General features: G+C 45.8%; 1 protein-coding gene across 3 annotated transcripts in view; it reads left to right on the forward strand.

Annotated features, from left to right (window-relative positions):
• The first annotated feature begins 10,595 nt into the window (after positions 1-10,595).
• efr3a (EFR3 homolog A (S. cerevisiae)) overlaps positions 10,596-20,315 on the forward strand; it is a 130,754-nt gene continuing 121,034 nt past the window's right edge. For 2 of the 3 annotated variants that reach the window (XM_070541526.1, XM_070541528.1), the window contains exons 1-3: positions 10,596-10,731; positions 10,995-11,205; positions 11,385-11,517. In XM_070541526.1, the coding sequence (XP_070397627.1) occupies positions 11,508-11,517 (10 nt within the window). In that variant the 5' untranslated portion in view covers positions 10,596-10,731; positions 10,995-11,205; positions 11,385-11,507. The other variant, XM_070541527.1, reaches the window with a different exon arrangement.

Below are 20,315 nucleotides of genomic sequence, written 5' to 3' on the forward strand. Positions count from 1 at the left end.
GTCTGAGGCTTTCTGCCTCTGGTAGGGTCACCCATGGCAAACAGGTCCTAGGTGAGGGATCAGACAAAGAGCAGCCCGAAGATCTCTTATGATGAGTTATATAAATGGAAACCGTGTTCCTCGCCCGGATGTGGGTCACTGGGGCCCCCCTCTGGAGCCAGGCCTGGAGGTGGGGCACGTTAGCGAGCGCCTGGTGGCCGGGCTTTCACCCATGGAGCCCGGCCGAGCACAGACCGAAAAGTAATTGTGGGTGCCCCTTCCCCGCTTGTGGGAGGGGCCAAAGGGGTCAGGTGCAGTGTGTGACGGTGACGGGTGGTAGTCGAGGGCGGGGACCTTGGTAGTCTTGGTAGTCCTTGGCTACAGAAGCTGGCTCTTGGGACATGGAATGTCATCTCTCTGGTGGGGAAGGAGCCTGAGTTGGTGCGTGAGGTTGAGAGGTTCCCACTAGATATAGTCGGACTCACCTCAACGCATGGCTCTGGCTCTGGAACCAGTTTCCTTGAGAGGGGTTGGACTTTCTACCACTCTGGAGTAGGGCTGAAACGATTCCTCGAGTACCTCGAATAATTCGAGTACAAAAAATCCTCGAGTTAAATTCTCTGCCTCGAGGATTCGTTTAATTCATGTTTAATTAATTCATGGCTTTGCAATCGCCCGGGGTCATGTTTCACCCGGACCGAAATAAGTGACGCACATACACACTGCACTGAATGCACACGCGAGTAGCAAATATAACTTAACTTTCTTTTAAGCCATGGCGGACAACGTGGACCCCGGTGGAGTGCAAAAAAGACAGTAAATGTCAAAGTTGTGGGACCATTTTTCACGTCGTAAGGCGGAAAACGTAGTCCAGTGTAAATACTGTAAAATGGATTTAGCCTGCCACACCACATCCTCCATGCTGCAGCACCTGACCAGGAAACATCCACATGTAAATGTCACTTCTGCAAGCGGACTTGGAGCCTCTACAAGATAATGCATTTTAGCCTGTATTTCTATATATTCTGCAGACACTGCGACTTTTTCATTTGTAGCGCTCAGTTTCAGCTCACACGTACGTCTGGTTGCAACACGTCGGTCTTAAAATGTGCTAAAAATAGTCGTTTTTACGACACGTCGGACTTTTTACTGTGTTGTTATTGATGTCCGTTGTCCCTCAGGATTGCTGCAGGAGGACACAGGTATTTATGAGAGGAAAACGAAAGAAAGTAAATAAATGTTTTGTGATCAGTATAATTTGACATAACCACGGCAAACATGCTTTCGACAATCCTTGTTAGTGTGAGACAAAAAAAGTGTAGAAATTAAAACGAATGTGTGTTAATAGGGAAACAGCTGGCGAGCCATGTTTGCGCATGCGCCGTGAGCGGTTCTGGTGCTGTTTGGGCCGCAGCCGCTCGCATTTGTTTACTGTGAAGTAAAGTTGAAGTGCTGAAGTTTTGAAAACTAATTTTGAATAAAACTTGAAGAATAACTGGCAATTGCTTTCTCATTTCAAGAGGTCTTTCATATTTTATAACATGCTATTTGATATAAGGGTTTACAAAACGCAAAAGAGTAATTTATTAGAGTACTCGATTAATCGATAAAAGATTCGATGGAGTACTCGATTACAAAAATATTCGATAGCTGCAGCCCTACTCTAGAGTTGCTCCCACTGAGAGGCGCCGAGCAGGGGTGGGCATACTAGTTTCCCCCCATCTTGGTGCCTGTACGTTGGGGATCACCCCAGTGAATGAGAGGGTAGCCTCCCTCCGCTTACGTGTGGGGGGACGGGTTCTGACTGTGGTCTGTGCTTATGCACCAAACTAAAGTTCAGACTACCCACCCTTTTTGGAGACCTTGGAGGGGGTGCTGGAAAGCGCTCCTTCCGGTGACTCTCTTATCTCCTTCCCTCCCATTTCCTCTCCTCTCCCCTCATCTCATCCTCTCTCCTCTTCTGTTCTCCTCTCCTCTCCTCCCATCCCCTCCCCTTTCCTGTCATCTCCTCTCATCCCTGCATCATCTCCCATCTCCTCCTTCCCTTTCCTCCTTTCCTCTCTTCCTCTCACCTTCTCTCCCCTCGTCTATTCTCCTCCTCCTTCCTCTCATTTCCTCTCCTCTCCCCTCCTCTCTTCTTCTCTTCTCTTCTCTCCTCTCCTCTTCTCCTCCTCTCCTCCCATCTTCCCTCCTCCCCTCTCATCCCCGCATCTCCTCCTATCTCCTCTTTTCCTCTCATCTCCTTTCCTTTCCTCTCATCTTCTCTCCTCTTGTCTATTCTCCTCCTCTTCCCTACCATTTCCTCTCCCCTCTTCTCCTCTCAGCTGACGATGACTCATGTTTCCTGAGTAGTTCTGCTTTTTCTTTCACCCACAGACGTATTGATTGGTTGTGGTGATGTTATTTCCGTTCTCAGTGACTCTTCGCTCCATCAGCTGTTTCTCAGACCGTTTACATAAAGTTTTTTGAAGTTCAAATATAATCCAGTCAGCTGAGTTAAACAGGCCAGTTAGAAGATAGACGTGAACAGCTTCAGTCACAAACATCTGAGTCGTGTTGTTTCTAACATCTTATAAAAACGTGATTTCACTGATTTTCATGTTTCTGTCCGCTGTCATTTCTCTGAGCCGCTCGTGTGTCGCTGATCTGCTGTTCGGACCCATCTGATGAAGAACCGGGCTCTCGGCTGTACGGTCTGGCATCGTTTGATTTTGAACGATTCCGATTCCTCGTTTAGATTCCGGTTCTTATCGATTCCCGATTCCAATTCTTTCAAGACATGACATGTTTTACATGAGCCAGCTAACCACAGGTCCTACTTGATGAAATACTCTTAACTTCAACATGAATTTTAATTCTATGAACAACAACATCACCTTCATTTAGACAAAAACATGTTTTGGAGAAAAAACAGAAAAAGACTTGCAGCACAACCAGTGTGTTTTTTTCTGACCACAACCAAAGTCTGGAAGAAGCCTCTGGGATGAGAGGCTAAGTGTCTCCAACATATCAGAAACGTCCAGCTGTTTTCAGCTAAAACTCTCAGGATGATCATGTCCAGGATGACTGGGAACTACACCTCCATGCTGCAGCTGTCACGCCCTGTCCTGTCTACTCTTAGGTTTTGTCTGTTCTCCGTTAATTGCTCCCACCTGCCTCTTGTTTCCCAATCACCATAGCTCCCGCTCCTCTTGTATTTAAACCCCTTCTGTTCTGTGTTCCCTGTCGTGTCATTGTTTCAGTGTTCCAGCGTGTGACTCTAATAAATCAATGTTAGAAGTTCTCACCTGCCTGCCTGTTTTCCTCCCCGCGTGTGGATCCTTGCCTCACCTCAGCTCACCTCGCCACACGCTCGTGACAGAATGACACGACACCCTGAAGGGTCCAGCGGGGAGATCCTCCCATGGAAGTATTTATTCCAGTTCTTCTCCGCCGACTATCGACCGGCTTCTCCTTCCCCAGCTCCAGCTCCGCCTCGCCGCAGACGGCCTCCCCGACCTTCTGCCTCGGCGTTCCTCGCCGCCCTTCCGGAACCGGACGGGAGGTTGGAGGGAGAGATGCTCCGGGATCGCTCCAGCTTCGAGGGCACGAGGCTGGCTTTCTGCTCCCCCGGGGTCGGTCCACGGCGTGGGGAGAGACGCCGGAATCCACCGCAGCCCTGCGCTTCAGGACGGAGCTGCGAGCCCACCGCTGGCCGTGCTCGGCGAGCCAGTTCGGACACGCCCCCGGTCAGACCAGCGGTCCCGTCTCCGGCCGAATCGGCGTCTGCAGGAGGAGGAGCTGCGCTCGCAGCCCTGTGGGCGGAGCACGCCAGTCTACAGGTTGAAACAGCCCAGGTTCGTCAGATCATCGAACTCCAAGTCCTCCAGCTGGACGATCTGCTCGCTGAGCTCCAGCTGGACGAACTGTTCGCGGCTCCGGCTGAACCAGCTGTCCCGCCTCCGGTCCACTCGGCTCCTCTGTCATCTGTGGGAGGTGGAGCCACACCCACAGTCCAGCCAACTGAACTGGCCAGTCAACGGGCTGAGCTGGTCCGGCTTCAACAGAGCGCCCATTCTAATCAGCTCCGACTCGACGCTCTGCGCTCCCTGTCTTCAGCACTAGCACTGCTCGTTCACTCAAGGCCTGTTCCAGGGGGGGTCCAGAAGCAGACGGTGCAGGCCCAGAAGCAGACGGTTCCGGTTCCGGCCCAGAAGCAGACAATGCGGGCCCAGAAGCAGACGGTACCAGCCCAGAAGCAGATGGGTCCGGTGCAGGCCCAGAAGCAGACGTTACCAGCCCAGAGGTCGGCGGTTCGGGGACTGGTGGTCCAGAAGCCAGAGGACCAGAAGCGGATGAAAGTCAACACCTCCTCCATTCCAAGGGTCGACGCCTCCATTCCAAGGGTCGACGCCTCCATTCCAAGGGTCGACGCCTCCACTCCTGAAGTCGGCTCGTCTGATGACGTCGTCGCCTCCACTCCTGAAGTCGGCTCGTCTGATGACGTCGCCGCCTCCACTCCTGAAGTCGGCTCGTCTGATGACGTCGCCGCCTCCACTCCTGAAGTCGGCTCATCTGATGACGTCGCCGCCTCCACTCCTGAAGTCGGCTCGTCCGATGACGTCGCCGCCTCCACTCCTGAAGTCGGCTCGTCTGATGACGTCGCGTCTGGTCTGACGTCTCCTCCGTGTCCGGTTCTGATGGTGACTCTGAAGGTCGCTCCGGTCCAGCCTGCAGGGACTTTGTCGCCGGTCCTGCCTGTGTCCCCGGCCCAGCCTGCAGGGCTCCTCTACCGCAGGCGCCGCCCTTCCAGGGCCCGTCACCTCCTCTTCTGCCCCAGGCGCAGGCCCCCAAGGGTCCGTCACCTCCTCTTCTGCCTCAGGCGCAGGCCCCCAAGGGTCCGTCCCCATCTCCTCATCTGCCCCAGGCGCAGGCCCCCAAGGGTCCGTCCCCATCTCCTCATCTGCCCCAGGCGCAGGCCCCCAAGGGTCCGTCCCCATCTCCTCATCTGCCCCAGGCGCCGGCCCCCTAGGGTTCGTCCTCGTCTCCTCATCTGCCCCAGGCGCCGGCCTCCAAGGGCCCGTCGCCTCCTCATCTGCAGCAGGCGCCGACCTCCAAGGGCCCGTCGCCTCCTCATCTGCAGCAGGCGCAGGCCTCCTGACTCTGCTGATCCCTGCCGCCTCTCCTGTGGTCCCTCGGTTCCTCTGGGCCCTCCCTCCAGGTCCCCCTCCTCCCGCCCTGCTCCTTGTTCCTGTGGGCGTCTGGGATCCGCCCTTTGAGGGGGGGGGGGGGGGGTACTGTCACGCCCTGTCCTGTCTACTCTTAGGTTTTGTCTGTTCTCCGTTAATTGCTCCCACCTGCCTCTTGTTTCCCAATCACCATAGCTCCCGCTCCTCTTGTATTTAAACCCCTTCTGTTCTGTGTTCCCGGTCGTGTCATTGTTTCAGTGTTCCAGCGTGTGACTCTAATAAATCAATGTTAGAAGTTCTCACCTGCCTGCCTGTTTTCCTCCCCGCGTGTGGATCCTTGCCTCACCTCAGCTCACCTCGCCACACGCTCGTGACAGAAGCAGCATTCAGTCAGAACAGGAAGTGAAACTTAAACGTAGCTGCTGTCAGTAACAATCTAACAGATTTTAAACATTAAAACTCAACAGAAATAGTTCAGCAAGGAAATTAAAATGTTTACAGCTTTGTGTGTGATTTATTATTATTATTATTATTTATTGTGGCAGAAGCTAGTGTGGTCCACCACAGAGAAGCTGCTCTAGCATGATGACTTTAATTATTCTACATGTATTGTTCAGCCTTCTGACGCTCCGTGTGTTTTTATTTCTGCAGTGAGACAAACTCACCTCACACCATCCAGTTTGTTCTTTAAGCTTCTATTAAATCCACCGTGTTGATGTATTTTAACAAGTTTCCTCTACACTGCAGGAGTTAAAGTTTACATCACGGAGTAAAAGTTCGGCAGACACGTTTGTTTATGTCTGGCGCTGCGGCGCCGGGTGGGGGGAGGAGAGACTCGGTGCTGCAGACAGACAGCTGGTGTCATCAGCTCTGAAAAGCCATTTTGCAGATCACGTTAATTTTTCATGGAGATCGGCCGCGGATTCCTCTTCCATCGGCATTCTAGGAATTGAAACTAGGAATCGAAATAAAAAACGTTGAGCGATTCCGGGAAAAATGAACAACCCTACATCGCTGATAACCAGGTGCTGCAACACCTTTCACATCTAACAGCACGAGGTTCTGCTGCCAGTCGCCAGGTTTCTACAGCTTCTCTCCCACCACTCTCACACTTCAGCTTCATAAAACTAAGGTTTAACAAAGAGATTTAAAGTTTTAAAAGTCGAGGTGAGATGTTGTTAAAGTTTATGGTTCGGCTTCTGCTGAGAACATTAAAAATGGTGATCTGTGGCAGCTTTATGTGAGCATGAGGTGGCTCCACTGATGGTTTAGGTGAGATCTCATTTGTCTGGAGGTTTCATTTCAACACTCTTGTAAAAACAAAGTTCCTCCTGAATGAGACAACAGGGCGTTTCTGGTGTCTGCAGATGGAGGAATGCTGCAGAGACCGGTTTCATTTGAGATTAAAACACTAATCTGGGTCAGAAGTGACTTCCACGGTTCTCCCAGAAGAAACTTGCCTCCACTCAATGGAAGAATAAATATTTAAGGTGGTGCAAAAAACACACACACACCTATCAGTGTCTCCCCTACATAGGCTCAGGCATGGCGCTGTGTCACAACTACTGTATAAACCAGGGGTGTCAAACTCATTTTAGCTTAGGGGCCACATTGAGGGAAATCTAGTCCCAAGTGGGCCGGACCGGTAAATTAAAAAAAAAACTTCAGATTGTTTTCTTTGTTTTAATACAATCAATATGAAACAAGGCTGGAGCCTGAGGACAGTGTAGTAGAAGTACAACACCTGAAGTGTACTTGAAAATTTGAAAAAATAAAAAATCAACAAATAAAATAAAACATTCCTTAGTGATTCAAAGAGCTTACAGATCACACGGCAAGATCAGTTTCATGCAGCACTTAAAAGTATATTTGACTCATTTTACTTTACATCTTTTAGCTTTCAGCAGCACATCAACATCAGAAGTCACATCCTGAGTGGCGGCCAACTTCAGGATGTGATTCAAGTTCTTGTGTGAGCCTTCAGTGCAGCTTTGTTGCATTTATACTCATTACAGAGGAAACTTGCTCACAATGATACGTTTATTTTCACTCTACATTGTAAAGTTTGAAAATAAAATTTACACAACCATCTCGCGGGCCGGACTTAACCCGCTTGCGGGCCGGATCCGGCCCGCGGGCCTCATATTTGACACCCCTGGTATAAACCTTTGAGCGACACGTCTGCTAAACACATTTCCATTATTCCTTCTGCCACTTTGGCTTTCCTGGTCTGACGCTGTTTTTTTCCAGGCTGCGATGGGTGACGACACGTCCAGAACCCCGTTCTGAAGGTCTTTTCTCTTCTGTTGCAGGAATTCTGAACGTGCACACTTCCAAAATCTGTAGAATGTGTGTCGACTTTTCACAGGATGAACGAAACAAACAGAAAAACCCTTGTTCAGAAGATTTGTGACAAATCTGATGTGGAAACTCTGCTTCTGGAACCGTTCTGTGTTTCGGAAGCTGCGAATGGCAGACCTGTGGGAGGTTTTGGAGATTGGATAGCAAATGGAATAAAACTTAAGAAAATGTAACTTTTTCCAGGTCATACCTGAACTCCAGGTGAGCTCCATCACCTGCAAGGAGATATATTAAGAGTCCTCTGCTTTTTGCTGATGATGCCGTTCTGATGTGTGAGTTAGCTGCTCCTAATGATGAAGTTTGAGAGGAAAGAAAAGAGGGAAGGAGGTCTAGGCTTCTCCTGGACCTGTTGGGTTGAGCCTCAGCAATAAGAAAAGCCAAGCCCCACATGACCTTAGCTGTACATAAAACAGCTCACTGGAGAACATCAAACTTTTGTGGCTCCTACCGTTTGTGTGAAGTCACCACCAGGCGTGTCCTGGAGAGATGAGGACTTAGGTTTTTAACATTTCTGAATGAGTTTAGTGTTTAAAAGTCCAGGGGTCTCATTTATCAAACAATGCGTAGAATTCTTACCAAAACTGTACTTTTGTTCAGCAAAAAAAAAAAAAAAAGTACTTAACGCCAAGTAGGTTTGTGATCTATCAAACATGGAGTACGCACAGCTGCACACAATCTCCGCTTCATAAGTCGGAGACTAAGGAGAAAGTTTCTCAGCTGCATTTTAGTCACATCCCGCCCTCACACGCCCACTTACTGCCATAGTCGATGCAAAGTGCCTTGTGGATCTCATGCATATACATAAGCCGGCTTGTTGCAGCATTTCGATCACGACCGCAGATCAAGGAAGTGCAATTTCACAAGCAGAAATTCAGGTACTTGTGGGTGAGGTGGAGAAATGAAAGGAAGTGCTTTTGCAAAACAAATAAGAGAAAATCCACGGAGTGGCACTGCGCTGCTGAAGCCATCAATGCTGTGAGTTCTTCAGAGAGATCTGTGGTGGATATTAAAAAATGATCCGATCAGGATTTGATCCCCAGACTCCCAGGTGAAAGCCACACGCGCGCTAACCAGTCACCCAAACAGAGATCTCCCTTGTCCAAGTAGCCAGGGCGTATGATCAATTGGGTCACAGTGACAGGACACACACACTGTCACAGACACATGACATTCTGTCTCAATCGGTCCCCCTGCTGATATTCTGCTTTCCGTATTCTGCGCTTCAGGCTGTGTGTGTGTGTGTGTGTGTGTGTGCGCTTGCGTGTGTGTGAGTGTGCGTGTGGGGGGTCTTGTTCTGTGTGAAAACGAAGCAGTACAAGTGATAATGCTGCAGGATTTCATAATTGTATCCTTCTCAGCAGCAGCACTGCAGGTGCTCTCCATGTCCAACATGTGCATAAACCAGGTCCTTAGTCCACTTAAAGTTGCGCACATTTTTCCGCTAAGTTTTCGGTCTTAAATCCCAAAGTTTGCGTGGAAAGTTGCCTATGCAGTTTTCTGACCCCGTTTTGTGCGTAAGCAAGCTTGATAAATGAGGCCCCGGATCCAGTCCTCATCTCATCACGTTTTCCTTCCCAGCAGACAAGCCGTCTCGTTTCCATTTTAAACGATTGTGATCATTAGTTCTACAGATGTTCTGGAGGTTCTAGAGGTCCCCTTTAGAGACCCGTCTGAACCGCCAAGTCTACTGGAACCTCCAGAACCAACACTGCCAGGAATAACTGGTGCTGTTACATATCCTAATCTGTTTCCCTCAAACCTCAGAGACAGGTAGATGCATCAGAAGTTGCCACGGCAACATTTGATCTGAATTAAAATCCTTTTGTTTTATATTAATAAACTGTTGATGCTAAATATAACACACACACACAGACACACACACACACACACATTCCTGTTTTAATCCTGAACGCTGATGACATTCATGCATCGGAGTAATTACACTAAAACCATCTTTTGTGGATAAATGTTGTTGTTTTTTTCCCATCAGGCCTTGGTGCAGCCGGTCGTCATCACTCATTTGACTTTTCCACGCTTGGCGTCCCATCTGTGTGTCCAAAGCTGTTAATCACCCTTAAGTCCATTGGACAGTGTGGCAAAGGTCCTTAAGGGCTTAAAACGCACAAACGGGACACTTTCATGTAGGTTTGCCCATCGGATGGGAGCGCTTTGATTCTACTGTCTGTATGATGATTGTGTCAGTGATGAAGGCCTGTTGGTCATCATCATCATCCTCACGGAGGTGATGCTGGTCAGATTTACTCAGATGAAGAGAGGCTGCTGTGGAACTAACTCAAGCAGTCACAACAAACAGCAGTTATTACATTTCTGTTGCAGGAGAACCTGACTCAGGTCAGAGAGATGGCTTCAGACACCAAAGAGGACCAACTGGGTCCTGTCCCGTTAAAACTGGATTCGTATGCTTTTATTTTTCTAAACAAACTCGCTGCAGCTTCAGTTTGATCCGTTTTCAAAGCCCATTAATCGTCCAAATGTGGCCTAATTACACTCATGAATAAAAAAAAACATTTACACTGGCTAGAATACAATGCAGCACTTCCTTTGTTTTATGATTTCTCAGAGTTCAAGAGTCCCACCTGGGTCACCTGATTATGTCATTGTTTGGTCCCAGGATGCAGCACAGTATTTTATTATGAAAAAAAAGTTCTATATTACAGAGTACTTTATAACCTTTGTAATATATGTGTAATGATTACATTTTATGCTCATTACTTTATTGTTCAGGTGCACATGACCTCACCTGGACTCTGACTTGATAGAAATCAAACACACAAAGTAATTTATTAGCAAAACACACACACACACACACACACACACACACACACACATATACACAGGTGTGTGTATATATATATATACACAAAAACCTTTTCAGGATTTGTAGTAAAGAACTTGGACGTAACATTGATTCAGACTTGACTCTGAACATGTTCATGCAAGTTTGACTAAACAGGTGTGTTACAGGTTAAACCGACTCAGTTCCACCTCTGTGGATATTTGACCAAGTCACACCCAAATGTTTTTCAGCTCCTTTTTAAAACACTTTCTATGTCCAAATCAGCTGACTCAAATCAGTGAAACAACCCAAGTCCTGCAGGAGTCTGTTATCGACCAATCAGGTGGAGGCAGGCTGGAACAGGTTTAACACCTGTAGGGGCAGGTGCTCTGATGACCAGCCCTGGGAAGCGGTGCAAGAGACAAAGTAAGTACTTATTAAATATGTATGGCAATGTTTCTGCCTGCTCTACTGTTCTAGGTCTAACCACAGCACGTCCACGTGATTAAAGGAAATGACTGTTTAGTGTTTACATGTCTGAGGAGGAGTCAGCTGATTATTTGTATTTTGATTGATTAACATCATAAATACAAGTTTAGCTATTTTTCTTCATAAACTCCCAGATAAATGCTGCTTTAGTCCACACCAGACTCACCTGTGCAGCATTACACCTTTGCTTTTGTTTTTAGCAGGAATCTGATCTCAGATCCGCTCCTGTGAAGGTCCAGCCGTGACCGTGATCCGCTGCAGGAATTAGCCGGGTCCCAGCAGACACCTCATGTTTTTATTTTGGGCTGTGCTCGGCTGCTGCTCACACTTCCGTGTTTTTTGCCACCGTAAAGCAGGAAGCTCTGCGGTAACGAGCAGGAGCTAATCTGCCCCGCTACTGTTTACCTGCAGGTACGTCCACCGGACGGGTGTCGGTAACGGCCCCGGTGGTCGGTTAAACCCCCTCCTCCCGGACTAATTACCGGACCGCGTCGCCTCGGAGCAGCTGTTAGCTCCCGGGGAAGTTGTCAGGCTTTGTTTTTACCTAAACGTGTCTCGTCACGTTACAAACCGGTGACTTTACGTTACAGGACAGTGATGTCCGGTGAGCTGGAGCGGAGGGAGAAGCTACATGGAGGCTAACTAACGAACCGGACCGGGACCAATCGCTGCTCGGCTCACGGACAGGAGGACTGCGGTACATTAGCTCCAAGATGCCAGCAGGTGAGACTAGCGCGTGCGCATGTTGGTGTAAATGTGTGCGCGCGTGTGTGTGACAGGCTGGAGGAACAAGCTTATTTTTGTGTTGCGTTTAATGACCTTGTTTTAAGCTAATAATGGCAAGGTAAAATAAGTGCAGTGGTGCCTTCAGGGACACCGCCTCAATGTGGGATTTGGGAATCACTTGTAGGCTCAGTAGTAATTTATAAACTCAGTCGTTTACATCTTCCTTTATAATGCTGCATTAAACCTGATTGGTTCTCAGCTGGTTGGTACAGGTTATGTCATAGTTAACCCACAATGCATCACGAAAATGTCAGGTACAAACTAAACCTCTCATTTGTCAGAAAATTGAGTTTATAAGGAGAGCCCCATTGTTAAACATAACATTTAAACATGTTTGTCAGCAGTGATGAGTTATTTAGTTTAACTTGTAAATAAAATGTAACGTTTATGATGTGTGTGATCATCAAGTACAAAACAAGATAATCAAGCAGTTTTCCTTTTGAGGACAGGGTTAGGGCTTAGGGTTAACCCCTAATAAGATCAGGAGCTGATGTGTGACCGGTGTGGTTGCACCTCCAACAGCATGGTTGCTATGGTTATGCTGCGCCCCTCTCAGAGTACCATTAATATGTTAAATCTGTCAACAAAAAATACATTTAAAGTCTGTCCTTGAACTAAAACAGCAACTTGTTTTTTTTATTAGACTCAAATTATTTAAAAACATTTTTAACACTAAAGCCTGTTTTGAGTTTTTCAGAAAATGCAAAACAGATCTGTAAACATAAACCAAATTAGCATGAATTCAGCTTCTCAGAATGAGGTTTGTAAATACCAAAACAAGCAAAATAATAAAGGTTCAATTTGCAGTCAAACAGACTGAATTAAATAAATACATGAAAAAAATAAAACAGTAAACAAATAAAACCACCAATGCAAAAAAAATCATCCCAAGTTTAAGAACAGCACCTAACAAAAAGTAAAACTTGATTGTTAAAATGAGGTTATAAGAAAGAGCTTTTTGGTTACCTGGTTAAAGTAATCAACCCACCTGGGGTTAAAGTCCTAAAATTTCTGCTTTTAGTTAAGTTCAGATAATCAGAAAAACTTACATTATTATTTTAAACCTAATTTTCTATGGTAATTTATCCCTAAACCTGTATTATTAACATTTATTTTCAGGTAATGAACCAGAAAATGTCTCTGTGTGTGCGTGTTGCGTTTATGGTCAGCTGTTGGCTTTATTTATTTGTGTCCAAAATGAAACACCAACGCAGCCGTTACCAGTTTAGGGAACACGTGTTCAGGAAGTGTCAGAGGACACGAGACGAACCGAGTCGCTTCAGCAGGCGACTCCAGAGGGAATAAAGACTTTAATAGTTTTATTTCATCAGGATTCAGCTGAAATAGAGAGGGAGAACATAAAGAAGAGGAGAAACGTTTCCAGTATTTAGCAGGTTTTCATCAGTATTTATCCAGATGATGTGCAGATGGATTAAGCTTCTTAAAACTTGGGTTTCTGATTCACTTCTATAGAAATGGGTTGTGGGGTGAAGCAGGTGGAGCATCCCGTAGGTGGTTAGATCGTGAACAAATTCCACTGAGCTCTGGATCTGTTGATCTTTTACCTGTCTGTAAAATTAAATCTGCAGGTATTGTGTGTAAACTCAGAATTAGTGAACATAGTTTCCTGCTTCTGCTGAAGTTTCAGACGTTTGAGTTTAAACTCATTTTGTTGAAACGGAACAAAGCAGAGTCTGATTCTGTCTCAAGTAGAAGCTGTTTTTTCACTTTTTTGGATTATGATTTTCATTTTTAAGAAAACAGTTTGGTGTGTATCCTTTAGGGATGGGTACCATTGATGGACAGCCAGTTTGATAAACACATTAGCTCAGTGGTGATTGCTAGCTTTTTTTTGAGACAGCTAAAAAAAGATTAAAACTGTTATCGCGAAGTTTTTTTAAAAATTCTCATCAGTGCATTTGTGATGACTAGGCTGGACTACTGTAACGCCCTGTACATGGGCATCAGCCAGTCTGCAGCTGGTTCTGAATGTCGTGGCACGTCTTTTAACTGGTACCCGAACGTATGACCATATTCCGCCGGTCTTTTCGGGCCTTCATCGGCTTCTGGTCAGGTACAGAATTGATTTTAAAATGTTGTTACTTGTTTTTAAATGCCAAAATGGTCTTGCCCCGCAATATTTGTCTGAGTTGTTGACCTCTCATGTGCGGCTGATCGTGGACTACTCGTTGTGCCGTAATGTAAGAGCAGAGGAGACGGAGCCTTTTCGGGGATTGGTCCCAGGTTATGGAAAGCTTTGCCTATAGGGAGCCTTCCGAGTCACTTCCGCATCATGGCTCCCCGGAAGAAGGAACAAATGAATTGCCCTGGATCACACTTGTTGTACTGCAATTAAAATGAAAAGTAATGATGGGTGTTTTGACCACGCCAGTCACATACTTTGAGATTTTTTAGCTTGTAAAAGTTCATAATTTGCATGACTACAAACTAGAAATCGGCACGCCGCATATGTGCCATCACCACATAATCTCCTCCCCCCAGTGTAGCTGCTACTTACCACGTGACCAGATTCATGGTGGTTCTTTCGTCCTGTGGGAAGTTTGCTGAACTTACATCCCTTTTCCCTCAGTTTTCTCCATGTCTGGTTCGATGGCGTCACTTTCGTGAAGCGCATTAGTAGTTCTGGACTTATTTTCGCACTAAACCTAAAATAGCGTTTCCACCTGTTTGAAAATAAGCGTGTTCTTGTTATCAAAATGTGTCTTTTAAATTCGCGGACATCATATGTGGAATCCATGGCACAAAACAAGCAGAGTTAGGAAATAGCGCTTTTAGCCCTGTTGACTGGCATTAATTATTTCGTTCTTGCGGGGACCCGTGATGCGGTAGTGACTTAGGCTCCCTATAGAAGTAAAACAGGCAGACTCTCTTACTGTGTTTAAAACTCGTCTGAAGACTCACCTTTTTTATTTAGCTTTCCATTGAGTTGGTTGGTTTTTTTACTGCAACTTTTACACAATTGCTGCAAACTGTGTTATTTCTTTCTTTTTATGAATGTCTTTATTGTACTGCACTTTGGTGCACATTGTTGTTTTTGTTGGTGCTTTGTAAATAAATTGGATTGGATTGACATTTGGATCGACGTGGTACCAATTACCAGTACCTATAAATCGATGCCAATACTTAACGGTACCAATTTTTGATACTTGTGAGTGTTTAATAATTAGTTAAATCTCTTTTTTAAAAAAATAAAAAAATTCTTTCTCAATATATAACCGCATTTGATAAATATCATGGTAAATAACATACAAACTGTTTGTATTTAGTCATCGTAGTGTTGTACAAAATTCTTCCATATGAAAACCTTTAACCACAACTGTTTGTAAACGATGCACAAACTAAACCAGCTCCATGTACTCCCTTCCCTCTCCTTTCACCTCTGGACAAACTGCGTGATGGTGGGTCCTTGTAGTTTTAAAGACTGCTAATTAAACCACATCAGTCCTAAATTTGCTGTGTGTCTTCATTCCTTTTGCCATTCTTTGTCAAACAGTTGATTTTTCCTACTCTGAAGCTGGAATTTCCGAGGAGAAAGCAAACGCACCATTAGCTGAATGGTAGCTAACATATCAAGCTAACGTTATTTTAAACTATTTATTTACCTACCGGAGCAGATTAAGATGATGATGCCTCACTTAGATCGTTGTTGCTGGTTTCATCATCATCCAGTTACCCATCCCATTTAGTGATGTGAACCCAAACTTTAGAACACTTCCTGTCTGCCATGCTGCTCTGGTTACAGCTTGCTCACAGTGACTCACGACGTCAAGCTCCTGTGCCTGCGTTGCTGTCTATCTTGGCAAATCAATGTCTCAAGTTCTTGTTATGAAGAAAGGGTATCAAAACAAGGCACCGTTTCATATGGCATGAATTGGTACTTGCCTTAAAAAGTACCAAATTCGGTACCCATCCTTACTACCCTTAGATTTCCGCAGACATTAAAGTTATTTTAAAGAAAAAAATCTTACCTTCTGACCTGCAATTGTTTAAGATTTAGTTTTTTCTATAAGCTTTCCTTCAGACATCGTTCTGAATCAATTCAAGGTGGTAAATCAAGGTGTGTCAGACTGACTCCAGATGTTTATTGTTAACTCACTCTCTAATGTTACTGGCCTGTAGGAAAAACCACATCTGTACGAAGCTGGAGGTGGGCCAACAACCAATAAGAATGTTCTGAACATCACGTTGAAAATCTCTAAATTGGTTTCACTTTTCCTCTTATTAATTACGAGACATTAAGACTGATTAGCAGAATAAAAATGCAGATTATCAGTGTAACATGAGCTCAGGTTCCTTCATTGAGCTGCTGAATTCATAAAAGTTGTTTAAAAACAAGTTGTTGCCCCCAGCTGATGTATAACCCTCCCACTGTCTTTATGGGTGACCCCGCGAGGAAAGTTGACCATTGAGAAGGATTAATGGTTTATCCCTTGAGGTCCACGTAGCAGGGGTGAAGTGGTGCTCATCAACCCAGCGCAATGGTCAACTTTCCTCGCGGGGTCACACCCATTAGGACAGTGAGAGGGTTATACAGGGTATCCGCAGGTCCTTAAAAAGTCTTAAAAAGTCTTAAATTTGCTTTTCCAAATTTAAGGCCTTGAAAATCCTTAAAAATTACAAATAATCATTAAATCCAGTTTCCAAAGGTCTTAAATTACCAAAGACCCAATAACCAAGATTATTTTATTTCTACAAAAATTTTCGTGAATTTCTAGTTAGTGTTCAGCATTTTTTGTGTACGATGTTGGCGTAAGCGGAACCGTACACATTCAGTTGGTTGTGAAAGGGGGCTATTTTTAGATGAGCACATTAGCTGGTTAAGCTAGTTGGAGCTTGCGCCATGGGAAGTACAAGTTTAATGGTAACTGGATGGCGAATCCCACGTTCACGACGTGGTTAGCACCGGTTCCAGGCAATAGTTGGAAATTATAGCTTAAATTTAATTTTAAAAATAGCTTAAATTTGGTCAAAGTGGTCTTAAAAAAGTTCTTAAAAAGTCTTAAATTTGGCTCCCTTAAACCTGCAGATACCCTGGTTATAGATCCTGGTCATGTTTACATCCTGCTAACCAGAAATAATAACATATATAATCAACGTTCAGAAGCTGTGACTGTTGTTTATAAAACAGAAAAACTTTTGATCTGTAAAGATGAGGTGTCTCCCTACACTGTGATCCCCACTGAAGGCAGTCATGCATTAATTGTAATATTACGGTCAGTAGTTTGATTCCTCTGGGAACCGGAGAGTCTTCCCTCTGGCTGGGTTTTCAGGAGAAACAAACATTTAAAATGTTTAAAATGATGTTTATGATTCACTTCTGCTGAACAGTTCGGTTCCTCTTTGGCTCCAGAGGGAAGAACACTAGAACCGTCTTGCAGCACTTCTGCATTTTTTGCAGTTTAAAAACAAACGAGTCGTGGCAGAAACGAAACAAGCAGCTAAGGCCTAGCTTCCCTCTCCTGGTGCAGCCGCTTTAACGGTTAAGAGATCATTTCTAAAGGAGAATTTTTAGTTTGGCTTTCATCCTGATCTCGCCTTTTCCTGTTGCTTCTCTGTGATGGCAGGAGGAAGAGTTTATTCATCCCCTCCTCTTGCTCTCAGACGTGTTAAGCTTTGAACCACACGGTGGAGGACTGCATGAATAAAGTAATGATGCCATGCTTCAGAAAGCCCGCGTGTACGTTCTGTCATCTCTGCTGCTATTTTAGGAACGGTGGACTTTGGTCGCCCTCGCCTTTCTCTTCCAGCGGCGGCCCTGACAGCCAACCAGCTGCTGTTTAATGGAAAATGTTTCCCTCTTGGCTGCTGAGACAAGTCGAATGAGAAACGAGGGTTTGGAGCCCAGAAACGGGAGAAATCAAAGCTCCCCCTGGATTGAGCCGTCGTGTTGTGGAGGTGATATTTCAGTCTGCTGATGAGTCTGGATGCTGGTTTGGTCTCAGCATCCCTCAGGCCTCATGTCTGCCAGGCAACAGCTCCCCGTGGGAAATGGCTGATTTCATTAACGCTGATGTTACGACTGCAACATCGATCGCTGATTGGGAAAAGTGGCAGAATGGGGCAGCGTAAATGTATTTAAAGATGCAGAAGGATGCAGCATAGGAGTCTTCTTCACACCTAGCATAGAAGCAAACAGAAATGGTAGTGAAGGCTGGACCCATCATATTACTCATTAAAGGGGATTTTTCTAAATGCTGTTGCATCATAAACAGTAGGTTTTGGTTAAAGGTTAATTTAGTAAAAAAAATCAACAGGTCACTGAATAATGAGATGGTTAAACAACAGAACATCCTCCAGCTTGCTGTTGACCACCATTTGGAGATGGTAGTTCATGCTTTTATTACAACACTCATTGATTACTGCAGTTCCCTCCTATTTGGGGTGAGCAAGGCAGCTCTGGTTCAAAATGCGGCTGCAAAGTTTTTAGTGGGTAAAAGTAAATTTGATGACGTTTCCCCGGTTTTGGAATCCTTGCACTGGCTGCCTGTGGATGTCCGGTCTTGTTATTGGTTTTTAAATGTTTAAATGGGCTGGCCCGCACATACTTGCAGACACGGACACAGCCAAAGACACCGTTACGGGCACTTCGCTCGGACAATAGTTTCTTTCTCACGGTTCCTAGGACCTGCTTAAAGACAAGAGCAGACAGGGCTTTTTCTGTGGTGGGTGTGAAGCTCTGGAATGAGTTACCCTACGATGTACCTGCGTCACCATTGGTGACAGGGAAGACTGGAGCGTTTGGAGGGCGACCCGCACCCACGGAAAGCACCGTCCATGTGGAGACTTCTCAGACTGGGATGTTACTCGAGGTGAATCGTAAGCTGGACAATGTTCTAGCTGCCATACTGGTATTAGTGCGCAAAATGGATGTCATCTTGGAGAGAGTCACCGGACGGTATGGACAGGTTTAAAAACTCAAAATTGGCTTCACTGAAGGACTGGAATGATCCGTTTAAAGACTGAAGGCAGAGAGGAAAATTATCTCAGCCTGACCCAAAAAAATTCTTGTTATCTGAATCTGATGCCCTGGTAGCCTTGAGCTGCAAGCAACTAAAACCCCCACGAAGGAATGCAGACAGATGCTGTGAAAACCCGACCCCCCCCCCCCCCCCCCCCCCCCGCCTTCAGATTGGTGGACTTCAGCCTGGCGAGGTCATCAGCTGGAGGAGTCAATGTGCTCTTTGCTTCTCCCAAGATCTCCCTCCCACCTGTGACTGTACAGTAGATGAGTGTCTTAGATGGCTGCTCTATCTGGGGGAAACCGGATCCCAGCCCCCCCCCCCCCCCACCCACCCCCACCCACCCCCACCCCGCCTTCCTATTGGAGCCTCATGTTGTGAACTGTTGATGTTCGTGCTTATGTGTTTGAGGTGTTCTTTTGCATAGCAAAGCTACGCCCTGTCGGGAGTAACTCTGGAATGCCTTTTTCCCCTCCCCTAATTTATCCTCATGTAATCCCCTTTTCATCTAAATGAAATGAGCGCCGTTCATGGCTGCTCTCGTGGTCTGCCTGTATCTGTTTTGTCTACATGTGTGTGTGTATAACCTTGGTCAGGCTGTGTTGCGGAGTCAAATTCCTATGCTTCGGGACGTTGGAGCACTGGCATTAAAGCTTTTTTGAAAAGCTTTTCTGATTCTGAATGGCCTTTATTTGATATATGGGCCATTCCCATCTGTACCGGGTCGGCCCGGGCCGGGTAGCCCCAGTCGGCCCCAGCCTGGCCCGGTTGATTCCACACATCCTTGCCTTAAGCCCATGTGGGCTGATTCTACCCACCAATCAGAGGCTTGCTCTAATGGAAGGTGTGAGTTTGCTGTCAGCAGTGGGTGTGTTGGCCCTGGTCGGCCTGAAGCAGACCCCCTCGAGAAGAGGGCTGAGAATGAGCCTTGGTTGGCCCGGAAAAATACCAGGCCACCCAGATATGTAAACAACCTACGCTACCCGGCCCGGGCCGACCCGGTACAGATGGGAATGGTCCAATAGTGTCTTCTAGAGTCCAGGACAACCCCCCCCCCCCACCCCCCACCCCCACCCCCCCGAGCAAAGTTTGGGAGTTTTTAGAGTTTGAAAAACGCCTTCCGCTGAGAGGCTCCCAGTCGGGGAGAGGAGGAGATGCGTGCAACATGAAGAGCGCAAATATTAGATAAAACATATAATTGCCGGCAGGTCTGGTCTTTGTTGACTGATCACTTTGTCTGATAATGACTGACTCTGATTATGAAGCAGAATATTGACTCTGATGAAGAAATTCACTCATCCAGGCGGGAAGATTGACGCTGCTGCAGCATCAGACAGCTGGTGCTGCACGAGAGGTGTGTGGAGTTTACAAGCTCCAAATGTTGGGTTTGATGTTTGTTTAACCTTCTTTGGGACATGATGGATGTAGAAATGATGGTAAAAACACCGCTAATGTGATAGACGTAGCAACAATGTAAAAAAAAAAAGCTGTAAAAGGAGGCAGATACCGATGCGTTACATATGGAAGTCAAGTGTGCCACATAATCATAAAAAAAGTAAAATATAAATTTTTAAAAGAGATTTATATATTTATATATCAATTAAAACTTTCCACATATAATGAAAATTTATAAATAATGTAAAAATACGAAGGAACATCTGTTGGTCAGGCTGAAAAGTTTGGGAACTACTGCTCTAAGTGATAAGTGAATATCGTTTTTTAAATATATTTTATGTGCAGTTTTTAGGGCTTTTA

Source organism: Nothobranchius furzeri, chromosome 11, assembly GCF_043380555.1.
Source record: "Nothobranchius furzeri strain GRZ-AD chromosome 11, NfurGRZ-RIMD1, whole genome shotgun sequence".
Classification (NCBI taxonomy): Eukaryota; Metazoa; Chordata; class Actinopteri; order Cyprinodontiformes; family Nothobranchiidae; genus Nothobranchius; species Nothobranchius furzeri.